The sequence below is a fragment of the Rhinolophus sinicus genome, chromosome 4 (genome assembly GCF_057876585.1).
Source record: "Rhinolophus sinicus isolate RSI-liver-muscle chromosome 4, RSI-T2T, whole genome shotgun sequence".
NCBI lineage: Eukaryota > Metazoa > Chordata > Mammalia > Chiroptera > Rhinolophidae > Rhinolophus > Rhinolophus sinicus.
Window position 1 is genome coordinate 11,258,820 of NC_142504.1, and position 18,521 is coordinate 11,277,340.

Sequence of the window (18,521 nt, forward strand, 5' to 3'; positions counted from 1 at the left end):
GGGGGGAAGTGGTTCCATGAAAAGGGAGGGATGTAATTATCGAGATGTAAAAGTGGGGGTGCTGGGGAACACTGAGCCACCGAATCCTTGCAACATTTAGGCTGTGGGAGAGGAAATGAGATGGTTAGGGTGGACTGAGGCCAGAATGGAGAAGACCTTGAATTCGACCCTCAGGAGATTCACATTCATAGATAGACAATTAAAAGAAATATATATTTTTTAAAAATTATGAACGAACACGACAGCATCCTCATGGAAGTTAAAGCTCCCTAACAAGTGCAAGGCGGTGCAGCGTTAGGCCTTAGCATCATGCACTGCCCTTTTCATTCGATAGTGGGTAAGACCAGGCTTCACGCTATTGGAACGTACTCAGTCAATTAAGAGAAGTACTGACTGCCGGCTGCAGAATATCCCCATGGTGCCAAAATGTCTGTGCAGTGGGTGGGGAGGGGGGGGAAGGTGTGATAATTAAAAGAATTGTTACTTGCAATGTCACAGGAGCCAATGTGTTAACTCTGCATGCTGGGAAGCTAGAGTGCTCCCAGCTGCCACGGGGAGGGAGGCTGTGGTTTGATCCCTGGCACCACTCATTGGGACAAGATGAATCACAAATGTGTTAATAGTGAGGTTCTATGTCATAATGTGCCAGATGGAGGTGGTTACATCTCTGATTGATTGCCTCCTGGCCAAGACCGGGGTTTTCCAGAAGGCGAATGTCTCCAAATTGGCATGGGAGCTCTAAGGATGAGCAGGTCTTTATTTTGGTCAACATGGACCTGACATTCTCGACTTTATGAAGTGTGGCTACCCTCAAGACACAGGCAGCCAGAAAGCATACATGGAGGAGGAAAGATGGGATGGGGGTGTGATATATGGAAGAAATTGTTTTGTGCTGGTCAGAGCCCCTCTGGCAAAGAGAAGCTGTTAACGAACCTGTGAAGGCACTGGAAATAAAGGGGTGGTGGGGAGTTGCAGCAAAGCCCTGCTTTTGAACACATTAAATATAAAAGGAAAGGAAAAATAGAGAAAGAGCAGGAAGGAAAAGCTTCCCAGCCTCAGCCACCAAGTCCCCGAAGCATATGAGTCCCGATGCCAGGCTGAGGCCACCAGGGCAGAGCGACAAAGCCTTGCCAGTGACCTTCCGGCCAGTCCCTTCCACTCACCCCCAGTCGTAACCACCAGCCCTTTGTTGTGGTTGTTTTTTTTCCCCCCAGTGCAAGCTTCCAACTATAAACAGCCAACTACAAGGGCAATAACCGTGGCATCCTACTGGGAACTAACGCAGCCTCTCGTGCAGACGCGGGGTCCTAATACAGGACAGTGAATAAAGCTTCATTACAGAACAATGGAGTTAGCTGCCAGAGCCTACAGATTTGAATAAACAACAAATAAGCAACATCTGCTCCAGCATATGTGTATGGTAAAAAAAAAAAGTCACAAAATAAAAGAATTTGTAAATGCCAAAAGCAACACTAAACTGCCAGTGCTACTGTAGAGTGAATTTTTAATTGCACATGCAAAGAGGCAGGCTGTGGGTATTAGTCTCACATATGTCTTGTTGCTGCCAACCTGGGAGTATAGATGAATTTAATTAAATAAGGATTATCCCTTCTCCCCAGTACAATTACTTATTTATAACAATGATAAAATTGCCTAATAAAAAAATTGTAATATTTCAAAACAAGCCTAGAAAACACCCTGCTTTCTCTGTAAGTCGTTCAGGGCTGTTTGAGTTTGAGTGTGTCTTTTAAAATTAAGTCTTTGCCTACTGCCAAGGAAGAAAAAAACAAACAACAACCCTTATCATAAAGCCTGCCGCAGTTAAACAGCCAGGGACGGCATTATGGAGAAATATAAAGAAGACACAGAGCAGCATGGGAATTGGCTTTCGTGGGGTGTGCAGAAAATTAAGCAATTGGACTCAAATTGAGGCCAGGCAACAGAGCCAAGGGGCAGGGCCACTGAGACGTGTGCTCCACCAGTGTCCTGGTCCTAATGTGTCCTGTGAACAGGCATATAACAGTGAGCCGTTCCTTTCATCTTGGCTATCCTTCCCCGTGTGCTAATTCCCCAGAAACAAATAACACTACTCAAACCAAACAAACAACAAAAGAGATGGCCACTCTGGCCCCTCTTCTCAGTGTCCGTGGAGTCCATTTTTACCTCCCAGTTAGCAACCCACATCACTGGGGAGACCAGTGGTCACAACCCAGGTGTGAAACTGTAGGTGGCAAAGGAATTCACGTGTACAAGGTTACTACAGAAATCAGTATCTTCTGAGTCTCGTGATCTAAGTTTTATATTTGAGCAATTTTATTGCTTTCATAGCTTTTCTGTACTAGAAGTTAAGCAAGCACTAAGAGCTTCTGACCTGGGGCATTCCCTCAAGGTCAATTCAGAAGGCAACCAGATGCAAAAGACAGTTAGGGGCTCTGAGGTTTGTGGCCATGGGCAGTTACACAATTGCTGGACCTCAGTTTCCTCATCTGTGCAATGGGAATGATGATGATAGAATCCACCTCCAAGGGGGGATTCAATGAATTAATACTGTGAAGTGCCTGGAACTGCGGCTGGCACAGAGTAAACACTCAAATGTTGCCAAGAACTTAAAGAGATGCTCTGGCAAGGCACTCAAATCTGTATGTAGCTCTTTCCTAGATGATAGCAGCTTTTTATTCATCTTTTGCCTTTTCTTCATGATACTTATCACGTTTTGCAGCTCCAATAAAACCAATAGTTAATTGCTTTCTCCTAATATTTAAAAGCTCCATGAGGCTCGGTTGTGTTGTGCTTTCATTTGTATTGCCAGCACCTAAAACAGGTTCTTGTTAAGTGCTCATTAAATATTTGTTGAATGAATGAATTCAGTATGGAAGGAAGACTAGATTTGAATTCAAAAGATCCTAGCTTCCTTTTGTCACTTAATTTGTTGATATGCTATCTCTAAAAAGAAAAAAAAATAGTGTGGTGATTACAGTAAGTAATGTGATTGAAACAATTTAGGACACTGCAAATCCATGGATGGATATAAACTGTTAATTAACAGTGAACTGCTCCCTAATAATAAATGTAATTGATTGGAATATACAGTTAAACAACATATTCCATGTATATTCAGGTAAACCAATTTTTCTGAGAATGGTAGAATGTGTGAAAAATGGAAGTAAATGAAGTCTACATTACTTAGGACTAAATGCACCATGCAAAAATAAAGCGCCAATTCATAGGCTTTTGAAAGGAACATACAAATTGCATCCATTCCTAATTTAGAAATATTGAAATCCATACAGATAAAATCATGAAAAACACCATGTACTATATTTTAAGATAGTCATTATACTCTGCCCACAATGCACTTTTGCAGTGGTAAGTCACCATAAGTTAATTTGCATGGGAACTTTTCCTGGATAAGACAAGAGAAGCCCAGATAGTGACATGAGCAATGTGGGGAGGCCACAAGTAAGTGTGGGGTTCTCTGATGGGTCAGGCCCTGCGCTAGGCCTGGGGATGCCGGGGAAATAAGACAAGAGTCCCACCCTCACCCAGAGCACCATTGAACATGAAACAGCATTAGTTACAGTTTTTCCAGATGAGTCCCATAGAAGTGCTGTTTACCAAGCATAGAAACAGCACACGTTTAGAGTTTACAGGTACAGAAAATAACGGTGGGAGAGTAGAGCAGACTGTGGACTATGGCTGCTTAAGACAGGAGAATGGGCCGTTTTTTATGTTATTCTAAATTAGTATGCCAGCCCCTCTGAAATAACACAGAAGGGGGGGGGAGAGAGAGACAGAGAGAGAGACAGAGAGAGAGACAGAGACAGAGAGAGACAGACAGAGAGAGAGAGAGAGAGAGAGAGAGAGAGAGAGAGAGAGAGAGAACAGAGTCTAGTTTAGTGGTAGCTGAGGGGGAAGACCACCAGCTAGGAGACAGGATGGAAAACGTATCCCTTCAAAATTACCTTTTCTAAATCTGCTCTGGAGCAAAAATCCTATTAGTGAAGTCTTCATAATTTAACCCCCACTAAATCCCTAAATATACCCAGATTATAAACATTAACATTTAGGATTCTCTTTGTCAGATGATTATTCTGTTGGACAAATTTGAAAATAGAGATAAGCTAAAGAAGGAAAAGCCGGATGTAAGATTGCCATGTCCTCTCTCTTTCTCTCTCTATCAATTGATCTATTTGTGTGTGTGTGTGTGTGTGTGTGTGTGTGTGTGTGTGTGTGTGTGTGTGTGTAGGGTAAGGGTTGGAAAGCTGTTTTAAAAATTTAAATTTGTGTAATATGAAAAGTAAAAAGAAAGGAAAAAATATTACCTGAAACCTGTCCCCATGAGATGGTCACCAAACTATGAACTATAGTTTATGTCAGATGCAATTTTGTATCTAAGTGAATTATTTTTCTGTAGGAACATACATTTTATTTTATGGCTTGTTTCTGTCTCTTAACTCTGAGTATTTAACCACAGTAGCACGAAATACTAGTTGTGTTCCCATTTTTTTAATGGCCACATGATATCCCATTTTACTATATTTAGCATTATTTATTTAAATACTCCTCTATAAGGGATATTTAGGCTAGTTCTAATTTTTCACACCTCTTTATAAGTTTCTAGAGGGTATACACAGGTCAAAAGGTAAGCACTTATGCAAGGTTTCTGATACACATTGTTATATTGCCTTCAGAAAGCAATATTATCCTTACCAACATTAGGTTGTATCACCTTTTAAACCTTCATCAATTTAATAACTCTTCTATTTTAGTGTAATTTAAATATGTATTTCTTAGATTACTACTGGGCTTGAAAATTGCTTCATTTACATTATCTTATTCAGGAAAATTTTTTACTTACATCTTTGTTTTTGTTAAATTTTCTCGCATTGAGAGATATTTCAAACACATAAAAAGTACAGAAAGGAGCACAAGAAGTATCTATTCCTTATAACTACCCATCAGCTTCATTAAAATGTAACATTTTACCATAGTTCAGATTTTCTTTTAAAAGGCAACATAACAGAATAAAAGCCCTGGGTTTATCCCATCCTGATCCTACTTCCTCCCTCCTTTTCCTTCCTCCCGGAGGTAACCAGGATCCTGAATTTGGTGTTACTATTTTCCCTTGCATATTTTTGTGCTTTTACTTTGTATACGCATTATAAATACACAATAAATGTTGCTAAGGTTACTATGTATTTTATATATCTTATGTACCCAGGTATGATTTGTTTATCCCCACCTTATACTGTGATATAATATTTTACTTCATTTAAATCATTTTTTATTGAAAAAATTTTACATCTGTATTTATAAGTGAAATTTATCAATTTTGTGAGCCATTTTAGTCACATTTGGTATCAAGTTTTTCAAAAATCTAAAAGGAACTGGAAAGATTTACAAATGTTTACATTATCTGAAAGATTTATATAAAAGAGTAGTTCTCTCTTGAAAACTTAAAAGAATCTGGTCACATAATGTTTTTTAGTTGGTGGTGGTGGTCATTGTTGTTCTTAGAGGTAGTTTTTGATAAACTTAATTTTTGTTTGTTTCTTCCCTTATGGTGTTTGTTTCCTTAGCTTTTCTGTTATGCTATTTTGTTAAATTTTTTATTTTAAATATATATGGGTACATACATATTGGTAATATAATATCAATATGAAATTTTATATTATAAATATATATTTTTTCTAAAATATCATCCATATGAATTACCTCTGATTTTAATTGCACTAGTTGAACTGATGTTCCTTATAATTCAAAAATAGATTTTGCATATTATATAATTTTATTTTCCATATCAATAGTTATATGTATTATGTCTTTTCTCTAATGTTATTTTGATGATCTAATTTTGTTAGTATTTATTTTCTCTCTTTTATTGTTTGACAGCTTTATCTTTTTCTCCCCCACAGACAAAAAACCTAGTACTTAGATTTTACTTATCAAATCACTTGTTTTCTCCTTCACACATTATTAATTTCCACTTCTTTATTAATCTCTATCTTCTAAAATTTTTTATTATTTTTATGATCATTTCTTGGGTCAAATACCTAGTTTACTTCGGATTTTTTTCGTTTAATAATAAAAGCAATTAATGCTATGAATTTGCCTCAGATTATTGCTTCTGATCTAATTCTCCAATTTTATATGAAATGATCATTATTATTCAAGTGATTTGCATTTGTAGTTTAACAGCATTTTCTGCACTTTTCTTTAAAATGGATGATTCAGTCCGCAAGTCCTGGATTTGGTATTTTGTTTTGTTCTTTTGGAGGAGGAAAGTGTTGCTTATATTTTTATCATTGAGTTCAAATATTACTGCATTTATACCTATGGCAAACTGATCTATATATTATGAATGAGACTGTGTGTGTGTGTGTGTGTGTGTGTGTGTGTGTATTTAACAAATTGATGAAATAATGATTGCATTTACAAATTATTAGATACTTCAATAAATATTCCAAGAACACTGGCAAAGAATACCTATTTCAATATTTTTCCTATTAAGTGCATGTTATCAATTACTATATTAATATCTTTTCTATCATCTTTTATTATTTCATGTTTGAACTTATAGTCTCCCAATTTGGGGGGAAGATAATTGGTCAAAGGGTATAAAGTTGCATAATATAAGACAAGTAAGTCTAGGGATCTAAGGTACAGCATGATGACAATAGTCACTAATACTGGATTCAATGTTGGAAATTTGCTAAGAGAGATTTCAAGTTCACTCATCATATACACAAAAGTGTAATCGTGAAGAGATGACATGGTAATTAGCTTGGCTACAGTAATTATTTCATTGCATATATACACATTACATCATCATGTTGTACACCTTAAATATATATAATTTTTATGAAATTTTTTTTAAAAATTAAAAGAGCACAAACGTTTTGGACTGGTTGTTATGGGGAATGGAGCAGAGAATTAATGATAACAAAATCTCCCATTTTTATTGTGTCAATGTCCTATAGTATTGCCAGGATTTTTCGCTAAGTAGTCTTATGAAAATAACATATGCACATGGTAACAAAAGAAAAAGATACCAATTAATTTTAAATATGTTAGCTTCCCTTCTGTTAAGACCATTACCAGTTCTTTATACATTCTTCCAAAAGCATTCTGTGTATGCTTCCCCCTTCAACAGAAATAGGTGCAAAGAGGTGTCTGTATGGAATCTTTTGCACATTTCATTTCCCCCCTCATTTAACAATGGTGTACCTTTCCATATCAACACATAAATATCTGCCTCATTTTTCAAAATAATGTCTGAATACAGATTAATATGAGGATATATAACAATTGCTTAGAGCAAAAAACATATTTTTAGGTACTTAGGCTGCCTCTAGTTGTTTGTTTTTATAAACATTCTTGCAGTAAAAATCCTTGCGTGCACATTTGAGTCTGTTGGAAGGCCCAATTCCAGAACTTTAATAGTTGCATCAAAATTGCATACATTTTAAATTGTGAAATAGAGAGATTACACTTCAACTAATTATGACAATTGAACTTCCAATTAACAATGGGTGAGTGTTTGTTTTACATTTTTATTATCACAGGATATTATTAAATCTTTGAATATTTGATCATTTGATAGGTGAAACGTTATTATTATTATTCAAATTTGCATTTCTTTAGTTACAGCAGACACTGATCATGTTTTGTCATTTTTATGGAGCGTGTGTATTTCTTTCTTGGACTGCATAAGTATTTACTTTCCTCATTAATTTAATAAGATCTGTTTTTTTATTATTGATTTCTAGGGGCTTTTCATAAAATCAGGCTTTATATATTGAATGTTAATTACTTGGTATGAAACGATTCATGATTGTTAAACTTTAAATAAGGTTTATAATTTTTGATTAATTTTTAAAAGTCATCTTTATATTTTAATATTTTATTTTACCTTGAAGCATACTAGATTTGAATATTATCAGCCCTGATTAGTTTTCATCTTTATATCTCTTTTATTCTATTTCCAACATTTTACAGTAATTTGTTGTAATAAAATAGAATTTAAGCTGGTCAATATTGCAAATTTTATTTTTTATCCAAAACTATGTTATAATATTTTATTTCTTTCAAAAGTTTTAACAATAATGAACTAAGTTTAACTGTATGTTTTTGGGGGTTTTTACTTGAGCTCACTTTTCTCATACCCTATTTTCATCATTCTAGAGTACTTTATTTTGAGTAACATCTTACTCAATCAGGACACTGTACTGATAGGTGCTGAAGATATACTTCATGGGTCCTTCTTTGAACATGAATTTATGCTGCTCTTACCTATAGAAGAATATGGATGGGCATAAAAATCATTGGTTCCCATTTTTCCACTTCTAAATTATGTGTGTATTAGTTTATTCCCATCTGCAAGTTAGTGTTGCTAATAAGATGTTTGAATTTCTTCACTTTGTAAGTAATCTGTGTTTTTCTGTCTGGAAATTGGTGGATTACTCCCTGCCCCACCTCATCCTTCGACTTCATACATTTACCATGATAGTTAGGTATTCTCCTTTTATTGATGTGCCTGGACTTAATAAAAACTATTTTTGTTGCAATGTTTATTTATTTAATCAAATTATTACATACACATAAAAAATCTGATAGTGCTAAAGACTATGTAATAAAAAGAAATTCCCCAAAGGTAAAATTTTTTTTTAAACCTTTTGATTTATGATTCCTCTGGCTATATAGTTTCTTTCTAACTAACACGCTTTCAGCTCTATTTTTTGACTTATTAACAGCAATATATCATTGAGTGCTTAGCACATTCCAGACACTCTTCCAATCTTTTTACGTGAATTAACTCCTTTGATTGTCGCAGCAACGCTATACATCCTATTGCTATTATGTTACCTATGAGGAAATTGAGGCATAAAGATGGTGACTGAGTTGCTCTAGATTAGCTTTTATAGGTAGTAAAACTAGCCCGAATTTCAATCCAGGTCCATCTGATTCCTTTATAAAAAATAAGATTTAGCTAATTTACACCGCTATTCCATTCTCTTTATCAATGTATGCATCTATCTATCTATCTATCTATCTATCTATCTATCTATCTATCTATCTATCTATCTATCATCATCTATCTATCATCTATCATCTATCTATCTATCTAACCTTTTCTCAGCCCATCAGCTATAATCAGTATTTGCCGGCCTTGTATCTGAGGTGAAGACATTAGCGTCCTGTGCTGAATACTTTCTATTTGCTTCTCCAGATGCGCTCTCCTTTCTTCTCCACCCAGCTCTGTGTTTTTGTCTCCTATGGACCAAATACGAATCTTCCTTGATCTCTGTCTTTAGCTTGGGTTTGACCACTGGAGACTGGAGGAGAGGGAACTTGGGGTGCTGATTTTCCCGCCTGCCTCCACGGCTTGGCTGCCTCGCTCCACAGAAAGCAGCTTTCCGTACAGCAACCCACTCCAGGTTCCAGTCACGTAACTGCAAAAGCTTCATTTCTTCAACATTGCTTTTTCTCTTCTCTTTCTCCCTGATTCAAACTGGCCTTGTGTCGCCTAATAGCACCATAAGTCACTTGCTTCTTTTCTCTCCTTTTCCTTCTATCTCTGCATGTACTACACATCCACTCCCTTAATCCTGAAGGACATCAGGTTCTGGTCAGCACCCAACAGTCTGAGGAACAAAGCCTTAGGTCTACTGACCACGGAAACTGAGTTTTGGTTAAACTAAAGATAACATCTTGACCTCAGTTGTGTGTCAGCTCCAGACCCACAAAGCTGGAACGACCCTACTGGCCACACCCCCTCAAAACCTGACAGAATGATGCCCTGACTGATATAAGGACCTCATGCCACCTACTCCAGCCCTGACCAATCTGTAGAGCCCACGACCCCAGCTCCCTTAGCTACCATGACTGATGATTTCCCCCCATGTAACCTATTCCCTGGAGGCCATCGGGGAGCCAGGTCTCTGAACACTAGCTCATCTTGTCTCCGGGCTTGGCGCCATCTCCTTAAATCTCCTTTCTTTGATGCAAACTCCTGTTCGTGTCTCATTGGGCCTTGATGTGCGCAGGCAAATGAACCCCTTGAGTTTGGTAATAATCAATACTCCCTCTTCTGCCCCTTTTGTCCTGAGAGTGGTCATTTCTCCCTGATGTTTCTAAACCTAGGATTTGGCACTACCCATTCTTGGTCTTTCTAAAGCGTGCTTATACTTTTGGGGAAACCACTCCTCAGTCCCCCAAGTTGGTGCCACCTGTTTTCTCTTTGGAGGAAAGTCCCCATCCTTCCTCCACCTTTTCTTCAAACTTTCCATCCAACACTTCTCAACAGCTATATTTCTGCCTTCAGAAAATCCAGTTTGATAATATTTCTGATTTGCTATATGACCAGAATTAAGTCTCCCTGTTTGTCTCTTTGTTGAAACCCACCAATCACATGTACGTGTTACGGCTGCAGGATCAATGGTTTGGTCAGATGGCACTTCCTTTTTTCTATGTCCTCTGTCATCAAATAGTATTAGGTACCATTAATTTTAAGACTTTCATTATTTATGTACTTCTAAAAAAGAAAAAAGAAAAAAGACCTCTGCTGATTAAAATCTGACCTGCCATCATTTGTAAGATATGTCTTGATTTCAAGGAAACATTGTTATAATTGATGAAATATGGTGGTCAACTCTTCTCTTGCCATCTTGACCTGTTGCTGAGAAGCTTCCAACCTGGAGTCACACTCCATTCCACAGCCTGAATTATTATTCTCCTGCATGAGACATGTGTCTTCCAAATGTGGGGGAGTCCTTTCAAAACTGTGTGGTGCAGCATTTGAGAGTGCAGGCTCTGGGTCGAGATAGCCTGAGTTTGAGACCTGGAACCACTTTTTACTATCTGTGAGATTATGGAGAGTATTCCATCTTTCTGTGCTTCCGTTTGCTCATCTAATAACTAGGGATAATAATAGTGCCAACCTGAAAGGTTCATTTTGAAGATTAAATGATGTAATGCATGTGAAGCGCTTAGAATACATACTTGCCTGTCACATTGTGACTGTTTAATATGAGGAAGTTGCTCTGTGAGTGGTCTCGTTAAGGCCTCTTACGGCTCGGGGTTAAAAGTTAGCACCACGCATCTTACTCCAAATGGTGGAATGGGAACACAGATGGGCGTTAATGAAATAGTGCTCGCTAATGAAATATCTTTTCCAATCTTTCCTTTCTCTACAATGTGTCCCTTCTTTATATACACAATGGGCTGAAAGGTTCAAGACTTGTGGAACTAGATCCTACAATTTCTGTACAAAAGATGCGTATGTTGATTTGTCACACAATGACTTTGTATCTGATACTGATCGTTTTTAGAACCTCAGTCAAAACTAAGATGCAAAGAGTCTAACTCTAACCACCTGTTACAGCTATGTAATGTTCCTTGAATCTGTCTCCCTTGACATTTTGTTTATTATATTCATTTCTTTTTCCACTCAGTTCTTAAATAATTTCTCACATGTCTCATACTTTCATAATCCTGTTATTTTCCTGCAGTATTCAGTCTGTCATTTACTGTCATCATTGTGTTTTTTGAATTATATTTTAATTTTTCTGTCAGCATTTTGCTGTACTGTTGTAATTTTGTTAGGGGTTGCATTAGATCCTTAATTTTTCACAGTCTACTTAAATTTAATATTTTACCACTTCATGCAAAATGTAGAAACCTGGCAGCTATATTGGTCCATTTACCAACCTCCCCTACTCCATTCTATAATTGTCGTATGTATTACATTGACATATGGTAGAAACACCACAACTCACCATCCATATTTAGTTTGAAGAGCTTCCCTTAGCATTGCTTGCACTACAAGTATGCTGATAATGTTAGCTTGTTTCCTTCTACCTAAAAATGTCTGTATTTTATGTTCGCTCTTGAAGAGTATTTTGCTGCATATAGAATCTGGCTTGTAGTTCCTGTCTTCTGGTCTCCGTAGCTTCTAATGAGAAGCCCAGTCATTCACAGTTTTATTCCCTTGCATGCAATATTTAAATTTTCTGTACCTGCTTAGAATATTTTCTCTTTTTATCAGTTTAAACATAACATCATTTAAGTATACTTTTCTGTGTATTTATCCTACTTGGGAATTGCTGAGCTTCTTGAATCTGTAAATCTTTGAGTGAATTTGGGAAACTGTCCACCATTACTTCTTCAAAAAAATTTTTTTTTTCTGCCCAATTCTTTCCAGCCTTTGTTTTTCTGATCACAATGGCATGTATACTCAATGTTTTGATATTGTCTCACAGGCTCCTGAAATTCAGATAATTTTTAAAATATAATTTTTATGTCTTTTTCTCCTGTTTTTCAGATTATTGGATAATTTCTACTGATATACATGAGTGTTAAAGTTCATCAATATTTCTTTTATTATTTTATATCTGCTGTTAGGCCCATCCAATAAAGTTTGTGTTTTGGAAGTTATAGTTTTCACTTACAGCATTTTCGTTTCATTCTTTATTATAATTTCTATTTTGTTCTTGAGATTTTTCTCTTGTTTGTTCATTTTGAGCACAGTTTACATTACATCCTTCATCATGATTATAATAAGCTCTTTAAGATACATGTATGCTGATTCCAACATCTGAGTTTTTTCATGGTATGTCTCCATGAATTGCCTTTTTCTTGACTACGTGTTATATTTTCTTCTTTCTTCATAAATACAAAATTATTGTACCTGGACATTGTGATTGGTGTGTTGTTTTAGCAGGCAGGAAAACTGGCTAGAATCAAACTCCAATTGGAAATATCAGTTCATTTCTTTTAGCCTTAGTAGAGATTCTTGCACTTTTCCCCATGCATGTTTACTTCAAGAATTGGCTAGAGATTTGGATAGATTTCATACCCAGATTCAGAATTTTCCTCCCCGGCTCTCTCTCCTTTCTGAGATTTTTCACCTAACTTTCCAGCTGGTGTCATGGCCCCAAACTGTCTTCTGATTCTTCTAGCTAACAAGACTGTCGATTTCTATAAATTTTTTAGAATGGTGTCAATTAGAGCCTGCCTTCAGGCTAAAAGTCTTTAAAAAACAGAAAACTCATCCAGTGCCATTCTTTTTTTCAAGTGTTGAAGCTTTCTCCAATATCTGCTTGCTTTTGGTCACTCTCCAGTGCCTTTGGGTAGGAATTTTTAAAATGTTTTATACAGAGTTTATAGTTACCTGTGGGAGGGTTGGCCTGTTAGAGGTTACTTCGCCATTATCAGGAGCAAAATCAGACATTGTGTATTTTATATGAAAAGAATGTTTACTCATTGGAGATTATTCTCTTACACAGAAGCAATATCGTCATATATCTCACTGAGAATATTCATTTCTGAGGATTTCTAAGAATTCTTTGTAGACATACTTTTATTGGTAAACATTTCTTCTGAAATAGCCTCTAATTGCAAACTGCTAGGTCTTGAGATGATTTTACTGTGTTTGCTGATTTTATAAGGTGACAAGAAAGGCACATCTTGTCCAATTTCAGAGGTAAATGAGATTCTTTTAGAAATTATGACCTCAATGTGTTAATACAGTACTGAAGTGGACTTGTCTCTTTAATTCTTAAGTGAGCTCTTCCTATAGAACTGTCTACAACTTCATCTACAATATACAGAGGGTGCCAAAAAATGTACACATTGTAAGAAAGGAAAATTGTATTAAAATTGTAATACTCAATATAAACTGAAAACAACAGATGAATACAAGTCACATTTGACTTCTGCAATGACAAGAGGTGCTCAAAGTGGTTACCATCGGTGTCCAGACACTTCTGATTATGGCGAACTACTGCTTGAGTAACACTGACCAAAGTGTCCCCTTGTATACATTTTTTTGGCACCCCCAGTATTCCACACAAATACCTCAAGGCTTCTGGAATATGGATAATTGAGTTCTCCCCCACCACCACCCCCCGCCCTTTAATAGCACTGTTTCTATTTCCTCTTTATATTTAAGTTCCTTTTTCATTTCAGTGATAATTTTTCAGGGCTGAAGGGAGGATGGTATATTTATGGCCGTGTACCCATCTTTTATAAGATTTTACTCAAATTCATTTAGGAAAACGCTTAAATATACTTTTTTTTTCCTGTTAATATTCAGAACACTGTGTATGAGTAGATGAAATACAATCTTTAAAATATCTTTTAACTTAGTTTTAAAGGTATTTGAAGAATTTATCACATGCCTTTATTTATTCGTGTGGCTTATGTACTTAAAACCATAGCTAATTATCTCTCATGGTTCTATGGGTTGACTCAGCTCAGCTATGTGGTTGTCACTTGGATTTTCTCATGCAGTTGAAGTCCGATGGCATCTGGCCTGGCATCATCTGAAAGTTTGACTGCACTGGACACCCAAGATGGCTTATTTATATGGGAGGGAGCTCATTCAAGGCTGTCTACCAGCGTGGCATCCACATGTGGCTGGGCTTTTCACAACATGAGGGCTGGGTTTCTAGAGGGAATGTTGCAAGAGCAGGTATCTCAAGAGCCAGGAAGCAGCCCGGTGGGTTAAAGGCTATGTTCTGGGAGTAGTACAGCCTCACTTCCACCATATCCTATCAGTCAAAATACTCTACTGCCTTCATCTTTTAAATGAAGTCACTTTTTAAATTTTGAGTCAAAAAAGTCATTCATATATATTTGATTATATATGTAATTCATTCATATATATCACAGTAATACTTTCCCACTTTCTCCATTCATTCAACTAGTTTTGTTTTTTATTTGTTTTGTCAGTCCTACTTTTCCTGGGGTTAACAACACTGTTTTTGAAAGTAACAAAATTGCATTTGCTTTAGCTGTGATTCAGATTTTCTCCATTAGGCTAACCTTCACCCATTTTACTTTGCTCTTTAAATTTGAGATTAAATGTAGATTAGTGCTTTCGCCTAACTTCCCAAATCATTTTTTGGAATGAATGGGGTAACTAACATGATATCAGCAGACCTCTTAATTGAATGTCAAGGAAGGCAGCTCCTATTGGCAAGGGGACCTCCAGCTTCATTGAGAAGCATTCAATTAAATGGAAAACAGATGCTTATTTTTGTCTTATAAACCTCAATGCAGGTTATGTGGTAATTACTTCAAAGAGCAGGATAACAATTTATGTAACCAGCAGGACCCTGTAATTACTAATGCATAATTTCTAAACAGCATTTAGCAAAATGAGGCCCATACATACACTTTATAATGAAAAAGATGTGTTTGACACCACACTAAATTAAATTAAAAATTTGCATATTTTCTTCCAGGAAATGCACTAGCTTCATCTGCTTTATTTTGCTTCACTAATTCCTGTCTACTTTTAGCTCTCTTATAGGATTATGGAAATGCTGAATCACAATGATGGCTGAATGGGGGCGTAAGAACCAGAAGTAGAGAAAGACTTCTCTGTTGTCTAGGACAATAAGAGATCATTCTAAGGGATGATTTCGAAAGGTACATCTAGGCAACTTGTTTCCACTGAGAGTTTAATATGAAGGTCATAAATCACTTAATTTAGAATATAAGTGCTGGCAGAGAACATACAAATTATCTCTTTATAACAGATTTCAAAAAAAAAAAAAAAAAGAAAACTGAGACCCAGTAAAATAAAAATGACTTGTGCAACATCAAGCAGTTGGCAAGAGAAGCAAGAAAGGATTCACCCAGTTAGTCCCAGTCCCATGAGAAATCCGTTCCACTCTACTGGTCAGATCGTACAGAGTTAATGTTAGACAAACCACGTACTACATTAGCCCCAGTGATACTGAACATTGCTGCAGTCTTTTGAGATGTGCATGTACATTTATATTGCTAGTAGGTTTTAAATCGTAGCAGGTAGAAAACGGTAGTAGTAGCAGTAGTAGTAGGTGTGACATCACCTGGCAATAACTTGAGTTCCACATATTAAGAAATTTGAGCAGCAGTTATTTACATTCCCTTTCTGAAAGACCATTGGTGGCACTGCACACCTTGGTGAATTCTTACCTATAATTCCTGAAGTCAGGTCAAGAGGATTACCAGTCTCTTCTTCAAAGCTCTGGACCTGAGACACCAAAATGCATCAGTCTTATTAGAAACGCTTTCATAACAAATTCACTTCATTTATTTAGTCAACATATAATGAGTGCCACTGGCTGATGCTATGAGGATTAAACATGAGTTCTGAACTCACATAGCTCACAGGCTGCTGCAGTCAAGGCACTCAGATAAACATTCAAAGAATTAAAGGAGCTCAGGACAGGACAAGGGAAAGATCACTTCTGGTGGGAGGCATAGAGGCCCCACCTGGAACATGTGACATTTGAACTAAACATTGTTATTATTATTTAGTATTATACATTTTTTTTTGCTTCCAAAGAGTGTTAAATATAGCTGGAGCAAGCAAGTTATTTCCCATATTTAATTTTAGCTCCCTAGGGAATGTATTTATGACATTTTTTATAAATTTATGGACAGCAGTTCAGAAAATTCCTAACTTAGTTGCTCTATAAACCTTAGACAGTTCAAAGAAAATTTGATTTCCAAATTGATAGAGCAGAATTTATTTTTAAAATTCTTTTAAGAAATTAATAAATAATATTCTAATAATGAGAATCAAATTATTGTTGAAACTAAATATTTCTTTAAAAATAATATTGCTTATTGTAGAAATGTAATCAATATAAAAAGTTTAAAAGGGTAGGAAAACAGTTACTGGTAATATTTTAGAGTATGTCTTTGCAGGTTTTTTAAAAATACATTTATTCTGGATGTAGTTATGTAGTCAAATATTTTCACTCAAAATTTTGAAGGGGAACTTTTTTTCCCATTTCATAAAATTTCTTTGAAAACACCATCTTTAATGACTGCATAATAGGCCATATTTTAAAAGTACATTAACTTACTTAATGATTTTCCCATGTTGGGATATTTTCTAAATTTTGCAAATAATAATGCTGAGATGTATGCCCTTTTACATAAATCTATTTCTACATGTCCTATTATTTATTTGGGATTAATGTCTCAATATTGAAAGCTGAATCAGAGGACATAAGCATTTTAAACAGTATAATACATATGACTCTAACCCAGGAATAAACAGAGGAATGGAAAGATACAGCTCAGCATTGTAATAAGAAATGTTTATTCCCTCCTTTTAATCTTTTATCTCTTTTCTTCAAAGAAATATTTTATACTTGTAACTGGACTTATGTCTTAAGATAATTTTTGTTTTGTAACTAAAACCAGTGTGTATCATGTAAATTTACAACTATAATAAGAAAAATTTTTGCTGTGACTGTTATCATGGAAAAAAATCCACTTAATGCGATGTAAAGTATGTATTTGTCTATTGAAAAAAGAACAAAAACAAAGTCGAAACAACTTAAAATGGAAACCAGGTGTGTTCCTGTGTTATTCTACTTGAGCCAAACTTAATCAATTAAAAAAAATTAAAGATAAAGAAATAGTTATAACTTTTGAAACATTTCCTATCTAATCAAGATACCAATTGGTATTGTTTAATAATGTGGTAACATTCTTACATATGAGTTCTAGAACAGGATCCCTATAGGCAAGTGAAAGGAAAGGTTAAAGATGTTTTATTGTGGACATAAAGGAGCAGCCTACTTTGAGGTTTACAACTGCAGAAGTTTCTTAAGTATTAAATTCTCTTAATATATTTGGGAATTTAGAAAAAGACTCAATTTTATTAAGTAAAATTAAATACAAAAATATGTTGCTTTTTGTATTAGAAATCTATGCACAATTTCATTGGAACCATAATTTTGAGAACTTAGCCAAATATTGCCCAAATCAGCCTTTTATAGGACTTTGGGGAAAACATCATGGATTGATCTGGAGACAAAATTTGGCCAGTCATAGTTGACATTCTGATAGCTAGATATTTAAGCACATTGGCTTATGTTTAAAATGCCATGATAATCTGCCAATTTCACACATATTTTTCATTTCTTATAGTTGTGTTTTTAAATTTGCCATTGAAAAATGACTATTAAATCTGGCATTCAGTCCTGTTTAAGATGCAACCTACACAAGCTTGCTTCGTTTACCCATCTACTGGTATTGAGTGAAACAAATATTTTTCCCCCAGTCTGTGTGATGAGGATGTAACATTTTAAATACACCTTTTAAGAAAACAAAATCCAAGTACTGAGTTTCTTTTCTATCTGTTTGAGGGCTCTGTCTGCCTTACATACACATACAGCCTCTCACACACAATCTAGCGGTGGGTGGGGGGTGGGGGGGTGTTATCAACACACACACACAGTCTCTATCAAAACAAGGTCCCCATTCCTAAGCTATGACGATATAGAGGAGGAGTTTCACTGAGTGGGAAGGAGGTGAACTGACCCCTTAAAGAAGGTGAAACATGGAAAGCTAGAGGAGATAAAAGCATCCTGAGCGGCATAATAAAACAGTGAGCAAAAGCAAAGTCAGAAATAACCTGTAGATTCAGCTGTGAGCAAGGAATCAGACCACGCAAAGGCTGGTTTCCTACTAGTTTAGCTCTGATCGAAACAGCTAGAATAACCTTAAAT

General features: G+C 35.9%; 1 protein-coding gene across 3 annotated transcripts in view; it reads right to left on the minus strand.

Moving 5' to 3' along the window:
• ITPRID1 (ITPR interacting domain containing 1) overlaps positions 1-18,521 on the minus strand; it is a 103,947-nt gene that overhangs the window by 37,975 nt on the left and 47,451 nt on the right. For all 3 annotated transcript variants that reach the window (XM_019726210.3, XM_088797667.1, XM_019726208.3), the window contains exon 9: positions 15,967-16,024. In XM_019726210.3, the coding sequence (XP_019581769.3) occupies positions 15,967-16,024 (58 nt within the window). The remainder of the gene's footprint in view (positions 1-15,966; positions 16,025-18,521) is intronic.